The 12,999-nt window shown below is 39.3% G+C and overlaps 1 protein-coding gene across 1 annotated transcript in view; it reads right to left on the bottom strand.

Moving 5' to 3' along the window:
* The window catches only part of TMEM108 (transmembrane protein 108), a 218,919-nt gene extending 212,356 nt beyond the window's left edge, over positions 1-6,563 (bottom strand). The window contains exon 1 of the mRNA XM_023735960.1: positions 6,523-6,563. Coding sequence (XP_023591728.1) covers positions 6,523-6,562 — 40 coding nt within the window. The 5' untranslated portion in view covers position 6,563. The remainder of the gene's footprint in view (positions 1-6,522) is intronic.
* Positions 6,564-12,999: the final 6,436 nt, after the last annotated feature.

The following is a 12,999-nucleotide window of genomic DNA, read 5'->3' as shown; positions in this document are numbered from 1 at the left end:
ACTAAAGCCCGGAAATTAAAACTATTAATTCAAAAGTAACAATAACATTCATTACATGTTAACAAATATTTTTAAATTAAAAAAACCAATATATTCTAAAAAAAAGAGTGAGAAGGGTAGCATTTTACATTTTTGTAAATCTCTTTAATGTCTGGCTTATAAAAGACAGCTGGCTCTCATATCTGCTTCTGCATTCAATCAGTTGCATAATGTTGTTCTGGTTGAAGTAGATGAAAAAAATCTGACTTCATAAAGATATGTTATGGAAAAAGGAGGGTCTCAATAGATTTTCTGAAGGGTCTCAGAGATCCCCAGGAGTCAACTTTAAGAACTGCTAGGTGATGTCCAGCCACTAAAAGATTATCAACAGATGACAGGCAGCTAATTCTGCAGCAATGTGAGCATGGATTAGAAGGGTGAGGTCTGAGAATCAGGTGACAAATAGGGAAACTATTCAAATGGTCCAGGGAAGACCATAAGAAGCCCTTCACTGAAGCAGACGGTGGGGAGGCAGAGGAACAAACAGATTCACACTATGGAACAAACAGATACCAGTCCATGGGAGCTGGTATCCAAAAGTATCCAGGGTAGGGCAGGAAGCAAGTCGAGGATGACTTCAGGTATTCAGGGTTTGACATCTGGGTGGATGGTGATGATAAAAAGTTACAGAAGAGGCATGAGAAGATTATTTCCAGTGTCAGCTGAACAGAGAGGAGAGCAATCAGCTAGAAACAAAAAGATCTGAAGATTCCAGAAGTATGACTCAGAAAGATTCAGACAGATGGACCTTCTGCTACTTAAAATAGGCCCTAGGAAGCTTACCTGCTTAAATTGTGGTAGTCAATATTGTTTAAAATGATACCAAAATATTGTTTACCTTCCTGTTCCTCTTGCCTCTGAGTCGATTTTGACTTATAGTGACCCTGTATACAGGACAGAGTAGAACTGCCCCATAGGGTTTCCAAGGAGTGAGTGATTGATTCGAACTGCCAACCTTTTTGATTAGCAGCTGAACTCTTAACTAATGCACCACCAGGTTTTCTACGTCGTGTTTGCCTTAAGAAGGTAAAATTAATCTTTTAACATGCAAATATACCTGAGAGTTAAGGAAGGAGGGGGCTCCTTAACTCTCCTTAACCAACTGAGCACATATTAACATTGATTAGCTTAGTCAGACTGATTTCTATCTAAATGAATTCTGTAGGAACTTCAGATCACATAGGTAGGATAACTTACCTGGGTAGGTACCATGGTAGGGACTTCTGGTTTACTACAGGATAAGGATAAGCATGGAGGGAAAAGAGAGGGAAAATGTTTATTCCTTGTAGGGGATATTGCTATATGGCTATTTCTAGTGTAAGATGTGAATGGAGGGAAGAATACAGCAACTGAGTAGCTACTGTGTGAAGAGGAGTAGTCAGAGATAAAGGCACCAAAGGCAGTTTGCTCACGTTAAGGTATTTTCAGGGGCTTCTGCTCAGTTCCAGAGATCATATGAGATGCAGACGATTCCATAAGATAAGTTCCAAGAGGAAATGAACTCCATACCCAACCAGCTTCTCATTATGCCTGGAAGAGACTAGACAGGCAGGAAATGCCCTGGTGGCACAGTGGTTAAGTGCTACAGCTGCTAACCAAAAGGTCAGCAGTTCGAATCTACCAGGCGCTCCCTGGAAACTCTATGGGGCAGTTCTACTCTATGTGGCCAACACAGGCCAGGTGTATGCAGAGGATGCATGAGCGAGCAAGCAGGATGTACCAGGGACAATACAGAGCATGATTCAAGACATTCAAATGCCTTGATGTACCGTGAGCACTTAAGGTACTAATCCTAATCACTCCTTAACTCTGAATAAGTACCCAAACAACTTTGATCTGAATAGATACTGAAATATAAAAACTTATTTTCATAGGATCATAATTACCTTAGTCTTCTTAACAATGAAGTAACACAACAAATTCCAAGTACACAGACCTATGCAAAGACCAAATCTGCTAGCTCAGCACCTTCCCAGAAGTGCCATGTTCTTGAAGGTTTGTGATAATGCTCCTTACCAAAAAACCCACACTTAACCTGTTGCCATCGAGCTGATTCCGACTCATAGCGACCTTATAGGACAGAGTAGAACTGCCCCATAGGGTTTCCTAGGAGCGTCTGGTGGATTCGAACTGCTGACCTTTTGGTTAGCAGCCATAGCTCTTAATTACTGTGCCACCAATGCTCCTTACTTCCCAATATTAAATACTTTTTAAAAATAACTGCAGCCCAGAAATGGGAGACTTGATTATGTCGATTCCCTCCTCTATAGAATGCGGTCAGTGAAAATTAATGCCCCCACTTGCCTCTTATAGTTGTCATGAATCAAATTATGGGAAACACGCTTTGTGACCCAGAAAGTTTGGTGCAAATGTTAGTTACAGTAGAATTCCACTTAGGTTGTACCTCTCTGTACCAGACAAGAAGCATCATTGAAGAACTGACATTTATTGTAGGTTTTCTACATGTCATGTTAATTCACTCAATACCCACTTTATGGAGTGGGTGGTCATAGCCTACTTTACATATAAAGCTCATTGAGATTAAGTAACTTATCTAAATTAAGAAATCTAGTAAGTGGTAGGGCTAGGATTGGAACCTGGTCTGCTGACTTGAAAACCCAAGTGTTGTTACCACTATCTTCACACCTAATTTATTAAGTCTGAAAAAGAAAAATGAATGACAGTATTTGGTTTTTATGTAACCAGGAAGGTTCTCACCACCACCCCCATCCTTAAACTTTCAGTTGTTCCAAGGTATCACATAAAATGTACTAAACTTTCCTGAAGGGCTAAATCTGGTAGGATGAAATGCTGAGTCGTGCACTGTGGATGGAGCCCAAGAAATAAAACAAAGGCAGAGACAGTCAGGTGGTAATAAAAGTAAAGTATTAAAACCTCATTTGCCCTGCCTGCCAAAGATTGCATCCCTCAGCCCTGGTGTCAGGCACATACAGCCTAATGACTACTGATTATGACAAAGTGACCCACAGAGAGGCTGGAATTTTTTAGTCTCTGAAAAGGTACCATGGGGCTTCTGCTCAGTTCCAGAGATCAGATGAGAGGCAGATCATTCCATCAAAAAATAGGTTCCAAGGAGAAATGAACTCCACACCAACTAGCTTCTCATTATGGCTGAAGAGTCTAGAGTCAGGTTATATGGATTTGGGGAGGGAGGCTAGTTCATAATTCAAATGTGAGACTGAGACACTGTGACTGAGGTTACTAGCTGGATGCAAGCTTTACCAGTCACAGGTTAGGACCACCCCTTTCTAGCTGTAAGAAGCAGAAGGGCCGCACTGCTGAGATTTCACATGTGCAGCAGAGGCATCATGCAGAATGAAAGGCATGTATGCAGTTGTCAGGCAGCCCTGGGTGTGGATTCCAGCTCCATCACTCACTAGCTAGTCACTCTGGACAGTGTATTCATCTGTGACACTTCTTCACCTTGAAGCATTTACCTCTGGAATGAATGAGATGATGCAGGTGGGTCGACCAGCAAATGCTGTAACACAGTAGGCACTCAAGAGAGAGTTGCATCTATGATGATGATGACAATTCATGAACTGGCAAATATTTGTCCACTAGTTGTTATTATTTTTTTAACAAACAGATACTCTCTGTGGTAGATTAAAGATGACTACAAATTATTAAAACATTTCACTTTAAGAGGTGGAGTGTAATTGCCCTCCCCATGAGGCAGGCTGGGTCTTAGTGACTTCTTTGACCAATATGATGTGGCAGAATTATTGTTCTGGGAGTTCCAAGTATAGTTCATAAGAAGCCTTACAGCTTTTTGCCTGGGCCTCAGTGTCCTGAGCTGCCCTGTCAGAAATCTGACACCCTGAGGCCAAGCTGTGAAGAAGCCTAAACCAGTCATGTGAAAAGGTCTCAGAGAGAAAGAGATGCCCAGTCAGCACCAGCTGTTCTAGCCCCCAGGCGGTAGAATCATTCCAGCCCCACTCCAGGCACTGTGGAGCAGAGAAGTAGTCTCTACCAAGCCCTGCCCACACTGCAGACTCATAAGTAAAAGAAATGATGTTGTTTTAAGCCACAAAGTTTTGGGGTGGTGTGTTATGTAACAATGAATAACCAGAACACTCTCCTTATCAGCCCCCCCACCAGATTTAAAAAAAATCATTTTTCTGGGTGATGAAAAACAATATATTGAGTTTGTGCTGAGTCTTTAGCTCTCAAATCTATTTTAGACACCACAAAAACACTTTGTTTGTGGACAATGTTAACATAGTTGTAAGTTAATAATTGGCTGACCAATGATATGTATGACACATATTCTGTGTGTGTTATGCATGTCAGTTTATTTTAACTTACCTAGGATTTTACTAAACATCCAGCTCCTCTCATGAAAAGAAAAATAACTATAAATAACAGCCTTCACCTCAATGAACTTGTGAAAACCATTCTCTGAAGTTAAACTAATTGAATTTAGGGCCAAAGTGCTTGGCCCCACCAGCTCTGAAGGAAGCAGGGCTCCAGCTCACAATCAAGCAACCTAGTAATCAGGGTGATTCAGGGAGGGCCACTACTTAACAGTCAGGAAGCTGACCTACCCTGCGCTGTTTGCATTTCCCGTCAAGCTTTGCAAACAACGAAGGTGTTGAGACACGGTTGTTTCCGATGCTATCCAGATGACCTTTGAAGAAAACCCTTCAACTTTCATATATTGCTCAACTTGGGAGGATGAACTTTGTCATGTTATAAGACTCATTTCTAAACTTAGAATATTTTATCTGATGCCTTTCAAATAATATATGGCCTTATAATAGTATGCAAACTTGGGGCATACAATCAGTGTAAGTGAACTCAACAAACATTTTCTGCCTCCCACATCTACTGTGCTCTTTCTCATTTCCTGTTTCTCCTACTTGGTAAAATAGAGGGTCAGAGAAAAAGAGGAAGACTCCAACAACATGGACTGACACAGTGGCTGCAACAATCGCTCAAGCATACAATGATTGTGAGGATGGTGCAGGACTAGGCAGTGTTTTGTTCTGTTGTACACAGGGTCACTATGAGTTGGAACCAACTCGATGCCACCTAACAACTGCCTGCAAAGCCTGCTTCCCCTTCTCTGAGGAAGGGAAATGAAATTTGATTTATCCTTCAAATTCCCCACTTTGAGAAGCTTTCCTCAATGTCTCCTCTCCCACCAATGTAGAGTTAATCATTCATTTCTTGTTTATGACATTGCTTCTTCAATCTGTAAAGCCTTTTCTCTAACAAACAAGCTTATCATTAAAAAACAATAAAAAACAGCCCAGTGGGACACATGGAGAAAGAGCTTGCGAGAGTGCCATAACTCTTGTCAACTTTCTACCAGGCTGAAATCAGGCTGATGTGATCCGCGTTTCAGGGATTAGAATGCAGCAGAAGAAATGAGTCAATTAAAACACCCAGCCCGAATGCTGTCTGTAGATAAGGGCTTTGCACTGAGGATGCAACATAACCTGAATTGCTAAATTCTAAGGGCTGATTGGTGATTTGCATCTCAATCTCTTTTTAATTTTACTGTCTCATCAAAGTTAACAATGAGCCACTCAGCCTAGGAAAGATGTTGTTGTTGTTGGCTGCCTTGGAGTCGGCCCAGGACTCAAGGCAACCCCACATGTTACAGAGTACAACTGGTCCATAAGGTTTTGTTGGCTGTAATTCTTAGGAAGTTACATCAGCAAGGACAAGACAAGCACTCCAAGTTTCCCCAACACCATGGCTGTGGTGTGACCTGTCGTAGAGCAATGCCTTTTGTCTCAAGTGGATCAATCTGAACATCATATCTGCCAACTGGCGTTGGTTTTTACATTCATCCAGGAACAATTCTAATCTACAGGCTATATAGTCCCTGAATGGCAACTAGTGCTTTGGAGCAAAATCCCCAAAACACATGATCAACATACAGAGGTCATAATAGAACATTCTTTTTTTTTTTTTTTTTTCCTACTAACAAAACCAACAACGGTTTGGACACTCACCCTTGAAGGAAATAGGCTTAACATGTCAATCACATTTTCAGCACTCACTATTTCAGAACCATGCATAACTATGCATAACATTCCAAGCCAAGGCCAAATAGCCAAAGAATGGTAACAGGTTCTATGTGGCAAAATCCACAAATACAATCTACTATCCCTTCTCCGTGAGGAACCTACATAAGGTCATACTGGAACATCCTTTATTATATTACAAAACCAAGAGCACTAACATTTTTAACACTCATTCTTGAATGAACTATGCTTAACGTGTTAATTTAGAATTATTATAGTCTACATTACAACTGATGCCCAAGGCAATACAATGACTTTATGCTTGATACTTCAAGTACCTAGATGAGGAAGCACAGGAAAAACTTACTGTCCTTCCACAATGGCCAAACCCTGGTGTTCCTCCAGAAGGTGTGTAAGTTTCTGGCACTTGGCAAAAAATAACGTTGGTATATTATAGGAAAGAGGAAACAAGGTATTGACTTACTTAACAGTTGGCAATAGAGGGCCTGTAAACTTCTCTTCATGGTATCATCTGGTCCTGCTTATCCTCCAGTTTATTCATGATTCTGTCTGGGAAATTGGGAGAAGAAAATTGTTATGTTCAAGGAACATAATTCAAGTCAATAATCAGAAAGAACTCCAGTCAACATGACCCATGTGGGAAAACTTAAAATACCTGATTTTGAAGAGGAAGTATCTTGGAATGGATATACCACAGACAGTTTAGCTTATAATTGTCTGTTATAAAACTACCAGTTGAATGGTCAGATCCTGAATCTATACACTCCACTGAAGGATATTCCTATGGTCAGCTGGAGAGTAAGAATCTGGCTTTGGAAAATTTGAGGAATTCCAATTGATCTCCTCTGAATCTCTACCCTTGACACAGAAGGAGAAATGAGAAGTTTCTAATCTCACTCCCCCTCAGGTGCTCACCCAAGACAACAAACCAGAAATCTTCCCCACACTTAAAATTGTATTATTTTAAATAACTTTTGCTATTATTTTCTGATTATAAGAGATACCGGTAGTATAGAATATTTGGAAAATACAGATAAACTGAAAATATAGGTAAGAACAAATAAGAAAATACAAATTACCTGTTATTCCACCAGAAGATGCTATTATTGCTTACATTTTAGAGAGTATCCTGCAGCCTTTCCAGTGTGCACTTCTATTAGTCTGTCTCATTCTACAAATACACATTCTACGTACATTCTAATTTTTCTAAGAGCAGAAACATCTTTCTGTGTTATGAATATTTTGCTACTTTATTTTGAATGGTACACAGTACTTCTATAAGATAAATTCTAGAAACTGAATTGCAAGGATACAACTTAAAAAACATACTGCCAAATTGCCCTTCATCAACACCAGTTATAAGTGAATATCCATTAGTCTACACTCTACCCAATGATAGAAATTCGTATTTTCTTTTCATTTTTGCCAAGGAAATAGGCAAATATTTCATCTTATTGCTTTAATTTGCACTTTATAGGTTTATTAGTCATTTTTCTTACTTTAAAAAACTTTTAGTTCATATTCTTTCACCTTTCTCTCCTGGCTAGTCATTTTTTTCTTCCCTCTCCTGTTAGCTCAGTGGGGCGGATTTATCTTTTTTTAGAAAAATTTTTAATTGAGACATAACTCATGTAACTTAAAATTTACCCTTTTAAAGTGTACAATTCAGTGGTTTTTAGTATATTCACAAAGTTGTTCAACCATCACAACTGTCTAATTCCAGAATATTTTCATCACCCCCAAAAAGGAACCCCCCTACACATTAGCAGTCATCCCTCATTTCCCCCTATCCCCAGCCCCTGGCAACCACTAACCTACTTTTGGTCTCTATAGATTTACGTATTTTAGACATTTCATGTAAACGAATCATACAATATGTGGCCTTTTGCGTCTGTCTCTTTCACTTAGCATAATGTTTTCAAGTTTCATCCATGTTGTATGGAATGCTATTTTTTATTTATTTGTAAGAATTACATACATATATATGTATGCGTGTGTGTACACAGACATACACAGATACATAAAATATGACATTAATCCCTTGTCTGTTACATCTTTAGCAAATGGGTTTCCCAATTTGCCACTGACTTTTTACTTTTTTTTTTTTACTTACAGAAGTTAAACTTTATTCTTCCCATTATAGTTTCTGTCTTTGTTATCATGCTTAGAAAGGCCTTCCTTAGCCCAGGATTAGGAAGTTACTTGTATTTTCTTCCTCTCTCACGTTCTAAAAACTTTTGGACTAGGAAGAAAGGCCTGGCAATCTACTTCCAAAATAAGCCAATGAAAAACCTATAGATCACATCAGTCTGATCCTCAACTGATCATGGGGAGGGTGCAGGACTGGGCAGTGTTGCGTTCCACTGTGCATGGGGTCACCATAAATCAGGGGCCAACTCAATGGCAGCTAACAACAATACTTTTTTTTAATTGTACTTTAGATGAAGGTTTACAGAGCAAATTAGTTTCTCATTAAACAATTAATAAGAATATTGTTTTGTGACATTGGTTGCCAACTCCATGACAGGTCAACACTCTCCCCTTCTCGACCCTGGGTTCCCCATTACTACCCTTCCTGTTCCGTCCTGCCTTCTCGTCCTCCTTGGCTCTGGGTTGGTGTACCCATTTAGTCTTGTTTTTGTTTTGTCTAATTTTGCTCATTCTTCCACTCGAACAATAAGTGCTGTTTAAACACTTGGTAGAGTCGTCATTGCTGTGTGCCATCAGGTCAATTCTGACTCATAGCAACCCTCTAGGACACAGCAGAACTGCTTCACAGGGTTTTCTAGGCTGTAATCTTTAGAGATTGTCCAGACTTTTCTCCTGTGGAGCAGCTGGTGGGTTCAAAACACCAACCTGTTGGTTAGCAGCCAAGGGCTTAACCATTGTACCACCAGAGCTGCTTCCTTGGTAGAGTAAGCGCTCCATTTTTCTTCTTTTTAAGATTTGTCTTATTCTTTGTGCTTTTTATTTTTTCCCCAGATTAACTTTAAGATAATGTTCTTAGATTCCAGAAAAAAGTCTCATTGGCATTATAACTGGAATAACTCTATTTGCTTTATTAATTTAGGAGAGACCTGGTATCTTCAAAATCCAAGTGTGGTTAAGGAAAAACAAAAGATGTTTTAAAACTTGCTGCGACAGAATTACTTTCAAGGAGTGAAGAATGCTCCATTTTTGTGGCAGGCAAGGAGGGGGAATAGCTCAATGATTTATTTGGCTCGCAAATTAAAGCCTTCCAGGGTGTGATCTGGATTAGTAAAAGGGAGAGAAAGAGATTGGTAAGTTGGTCTGCATTATAAAATAGCAGGAGGCTTGAGTTTCCAAAGACTAGGAAGAGGGGTTAAGAAGTCCAAACATTAGAGAGGTCGAGCAGAGGATAAATAAGATCTGCTGAGACAGGAAGAGGCAATTCCAAAAGATGGCAGCAGGTGGGACCTAAGGATAAAGGATAAAGGGAAACATTCCTGTGGAGGATGACCTATGAACTTTAAGATGTCTAATATTTAATTTTTCATTGCTTATTGTTTTATGTTGTTTCTACTTAAACCCTACACCTGTACTCCTCCCCGCAAAACCCTCAGTCACCATCAGTATCCCCCAAACCTCAGTAAAAGTCTTGTATAACATAGTCTCACATTAGTGACGCTCAACAGAAGCAAGGTAAGAGAAGAGACAATGTCCCAAGCCAAGGGTGACCCAGGAATGGTCAGAGGCGGCAGCCCCAGGAGTCGCTGCAACCGTTAGTGAGCATCTATGGGAGTGCCTAGGACATGGTAAGCACTCAATCAACAATAAGCATTTGTTGAATAAATGAGTGAATGATCAAGTAACAGGAGAGCAGAGAAGCAGTTGTAGTTTATATTGATCGAGGGGCACATAAGCCCCTCAATCTTCTCTGGAAATTCTCACAGATTTTCAAGATGGTGACAAACATCCCACAAAACATGCAGTAGCATCAGTTTATTCTGATATTAAAGAAACAACTGAGTTCATAAATCTGGGACCCTTGGGATCATCTGGGTTACACAGGGTTGTCCCAACTAGAAACACTATATGGCTTACTATTTATTCAAAATTAATCTTTATTTAGGTCCTTCTGTAAAGCTTTACGGTGTTTTCCTTTCATTTAAGTTCTATAGTCTTGTCAAGCTAACTCCTAGGTATTTTATATATACCCATTTTTTGCCAATGTGATGAAATTTCTTTTTTCATTAAATTTTCTAATTGCCTCTGTATGAAAATTATTGAGTTCCATATATTCATTTTGTGACCTAACTGAACTCACTTACTGTTCTAATGATGGTTTCTCAGTTGAGTCTCTTGGGTCAACTGCACTGCCTTGGATAGACGGAGAAGCACAATCAGATTCCATCAAAAGCCTCTTTTTAACCATACAGAAGAAAACATTAATCCTATCTATCTGATCCCTAAGGGATAATATAGGAGCTGCAAGGATGACAATTAATTTCCGGGATGAAATCCTAAGAAAGTGTAGTTTTATAGCTAAAAACACTGAGTAAAAGAAAGGCAACAGAGGAGGATGGTGAAAACAATTGACCAAATGTGGTGACAGTGGCCAGGCAAAGTTTTCACTGATCATTGTTGTTAGGTGCTGCCCAGTTGATTCTGACTCATAGCAACCCTGGGTGACAGACTAGAACTGCACCAGAGGTTTTTCTAAAAGGCTGTTATCTTCACGGGAGCAGACTGTCAGGTCTTTCTCCTGAAACCCACAAACCTTTCGGTTAGCAGCCACTACAGCTCTGGAGCTCCTCACTGATCATTAGCACAGGGAAAGCCAGGGGGATGCAGGTGACTCGGGCCACTCCTTTAAGAGAGCAAGCCTAATACAATCCTGCCTCTCCTTTGGCTTAAACGGGACAGTTATAGCAGTTCCACTGACTCAGGAAGGAAACTTCTTACTTTTATAGACCACTTAAAATGTCCAAATTAGAAATGTTCATGTAACAGAAAAAAGGTAATACAGAGCCGAATGAAAAGCTCTGATATTTCATATCGCAAACTGACTTGAAATGACAAGTTCATTGAGAACAAATAAAGAATAGCCAGGGACAACCTCACCCCCAAAAACAAAAAGAACAACAAGGTAGGGGAGGGTGGAATAACTACCCGCCCTATCATACATTAAAGCAAACTCTTAAGTATCTATAATTAAAATAATTTGATACTGGCATGTGAATAAACAGTCTAATGGAACTGAATAAAATATGCAGAAACAGAATCAATTACCTATGAAAATTTAGGATATGAAAAAGGCAGCATATCAAATCAGTGGCAGAAAAGACAGATTTTTAAACAAATGTTGTTGAGATAATGGGAGAGTAACATGGAAAAAGATAAAATTGTATTCATCTCAAATACAACATACCAGCATAAATTCCCAATGGATCAGACATTTAAATGCAAAAAATTAAAGCATACAAGTACTAGAAGAAAATATAGGTAAATTCCATTACCTTGGGGTAAAGAAACTTTGCTAACTCTGAATCAATGTTTGAAGCAATAAGGAAAAAGACTGGTACTTTATTACATAAAAATGCATAGCAAAAAATACTACGATTAACTAAACATACAAATGAGAAACTGGAAAAAATTCATCTTATAACAGGTAAAGAGTTAATATCTCTTTATATACAAAGCACTTTTAAAAATAGAATAAATTCCAATAACCCTAGAGAAAAATAAGGTGGAGATATAAATAGATAATTCACAGGAAAAAATGCAAATGGTGCTCAATCATACGAAATGATATCCTAATTCACTCAAAATAAGAAAAATTTAAATTTTAACTACCTTAAGATCACTCTTTCTCTCCTGTTAGATTGACAAAAATCCTAAAATCTATCAAGCTCCTCAATTGGTGAGGCTGTGGGGAAATAAGATACTCTCATATATTACCAATGGAAATGTAAAATGATACCACCCTTACAAAGCAAAAATCCATATGCATTCATCTTTTGACCCAAGAATACCACTTTTAGATATCTATCTCAATGATACCCAAGCAAAACTTAAAAAGATACTCAAAACTATTCAATCTATTAATATATATTTTATTGTGCTTTAGGTGAAAGTTTACAGCTCAAGTTAATTTCTCATACAAAAATTTATACACATATTGTTATGTGACATTATTTGCAATCCCTATAATGTGACAGCACACTCCCCCTTTCCACGCCAGGTTTCCTGTTTTCATTCATCCAGCTCCTGTCCCTTCCTGCCTTCTCATCCTGCCTCCAGACAGGAGCCACCCATTTGGTCTCATGTATCTGCTTGAACTAAGAAGGACATTCTTCATGAGTATCATTTCATGTATTATAGTCCAGTCTAATCTTTGCCTGAAGAGTGGGCTTCGGGAATGGTTTTAATTCCGGGTTAACAGAGCATCTGGGGGCCATGGCTATGGGGGTTCCTCATGTCTCAGTCAGACCATTAAGTCTGGTTTTATGTGAATTTTGAGTTCTGCTCCACACTTTTCTCCTGCTCCATCAGGGACTCTCTCTTGTGTTTCCTGTCAAGGACGTCATAGGTGGTAGCTGGGCACCATCTAGTTCTTCTAGTCTCAGGCTGATGGAGTCTCTGGTATACGTGGCCCCTTTGTGTCTTGGGCTAATTATTTTCCTTATGTCTTTGGTGCTCTTCCTTCTCCTTTGCTCCAAGTGGGTTTGGACCAATCGATGCATCTTAGATGGCCATTCGAAAGATTTTTAAGACCTCAGACGCCACTCACCAAAGTGGGATGCAGAACATTTTCTTAATAAACTTTGTTATGCCATTGACCTAGGTGTCCACAGAAACCATGGTCCTCAGACCCCACCCCCAGCTACTCTGTCTTTCCAAGTGTTTGGTTGTGATCAGGAAATTTCTTACCTTTTAGTTTAGTCCAGTGGTGCTGACTTCCCCTGTATTGTGTGCT

The sequence above is a fragment of the Trichechus manatus genome, unplaced genomic scaffold, assembly GCF_000243295.1.
Source record: "Trichechus manatus latirostris isolate Lorelei unplaced genomic scaffold, TriManLat1.0 scaffold00084, whole genome shotgun sequence".
Classification (NCBI taxonomy): Eukaryota; Metazoa; Chordata; class Mammalia; order Sirenia; family Trichechidae; genus Trichechus; species Trichechus manatus.
The sequence above is the reverse complement of the archived record's forward strand: the minus strand, read 5'-3'. Positions and strand labels throughout refer to the sequence as shown.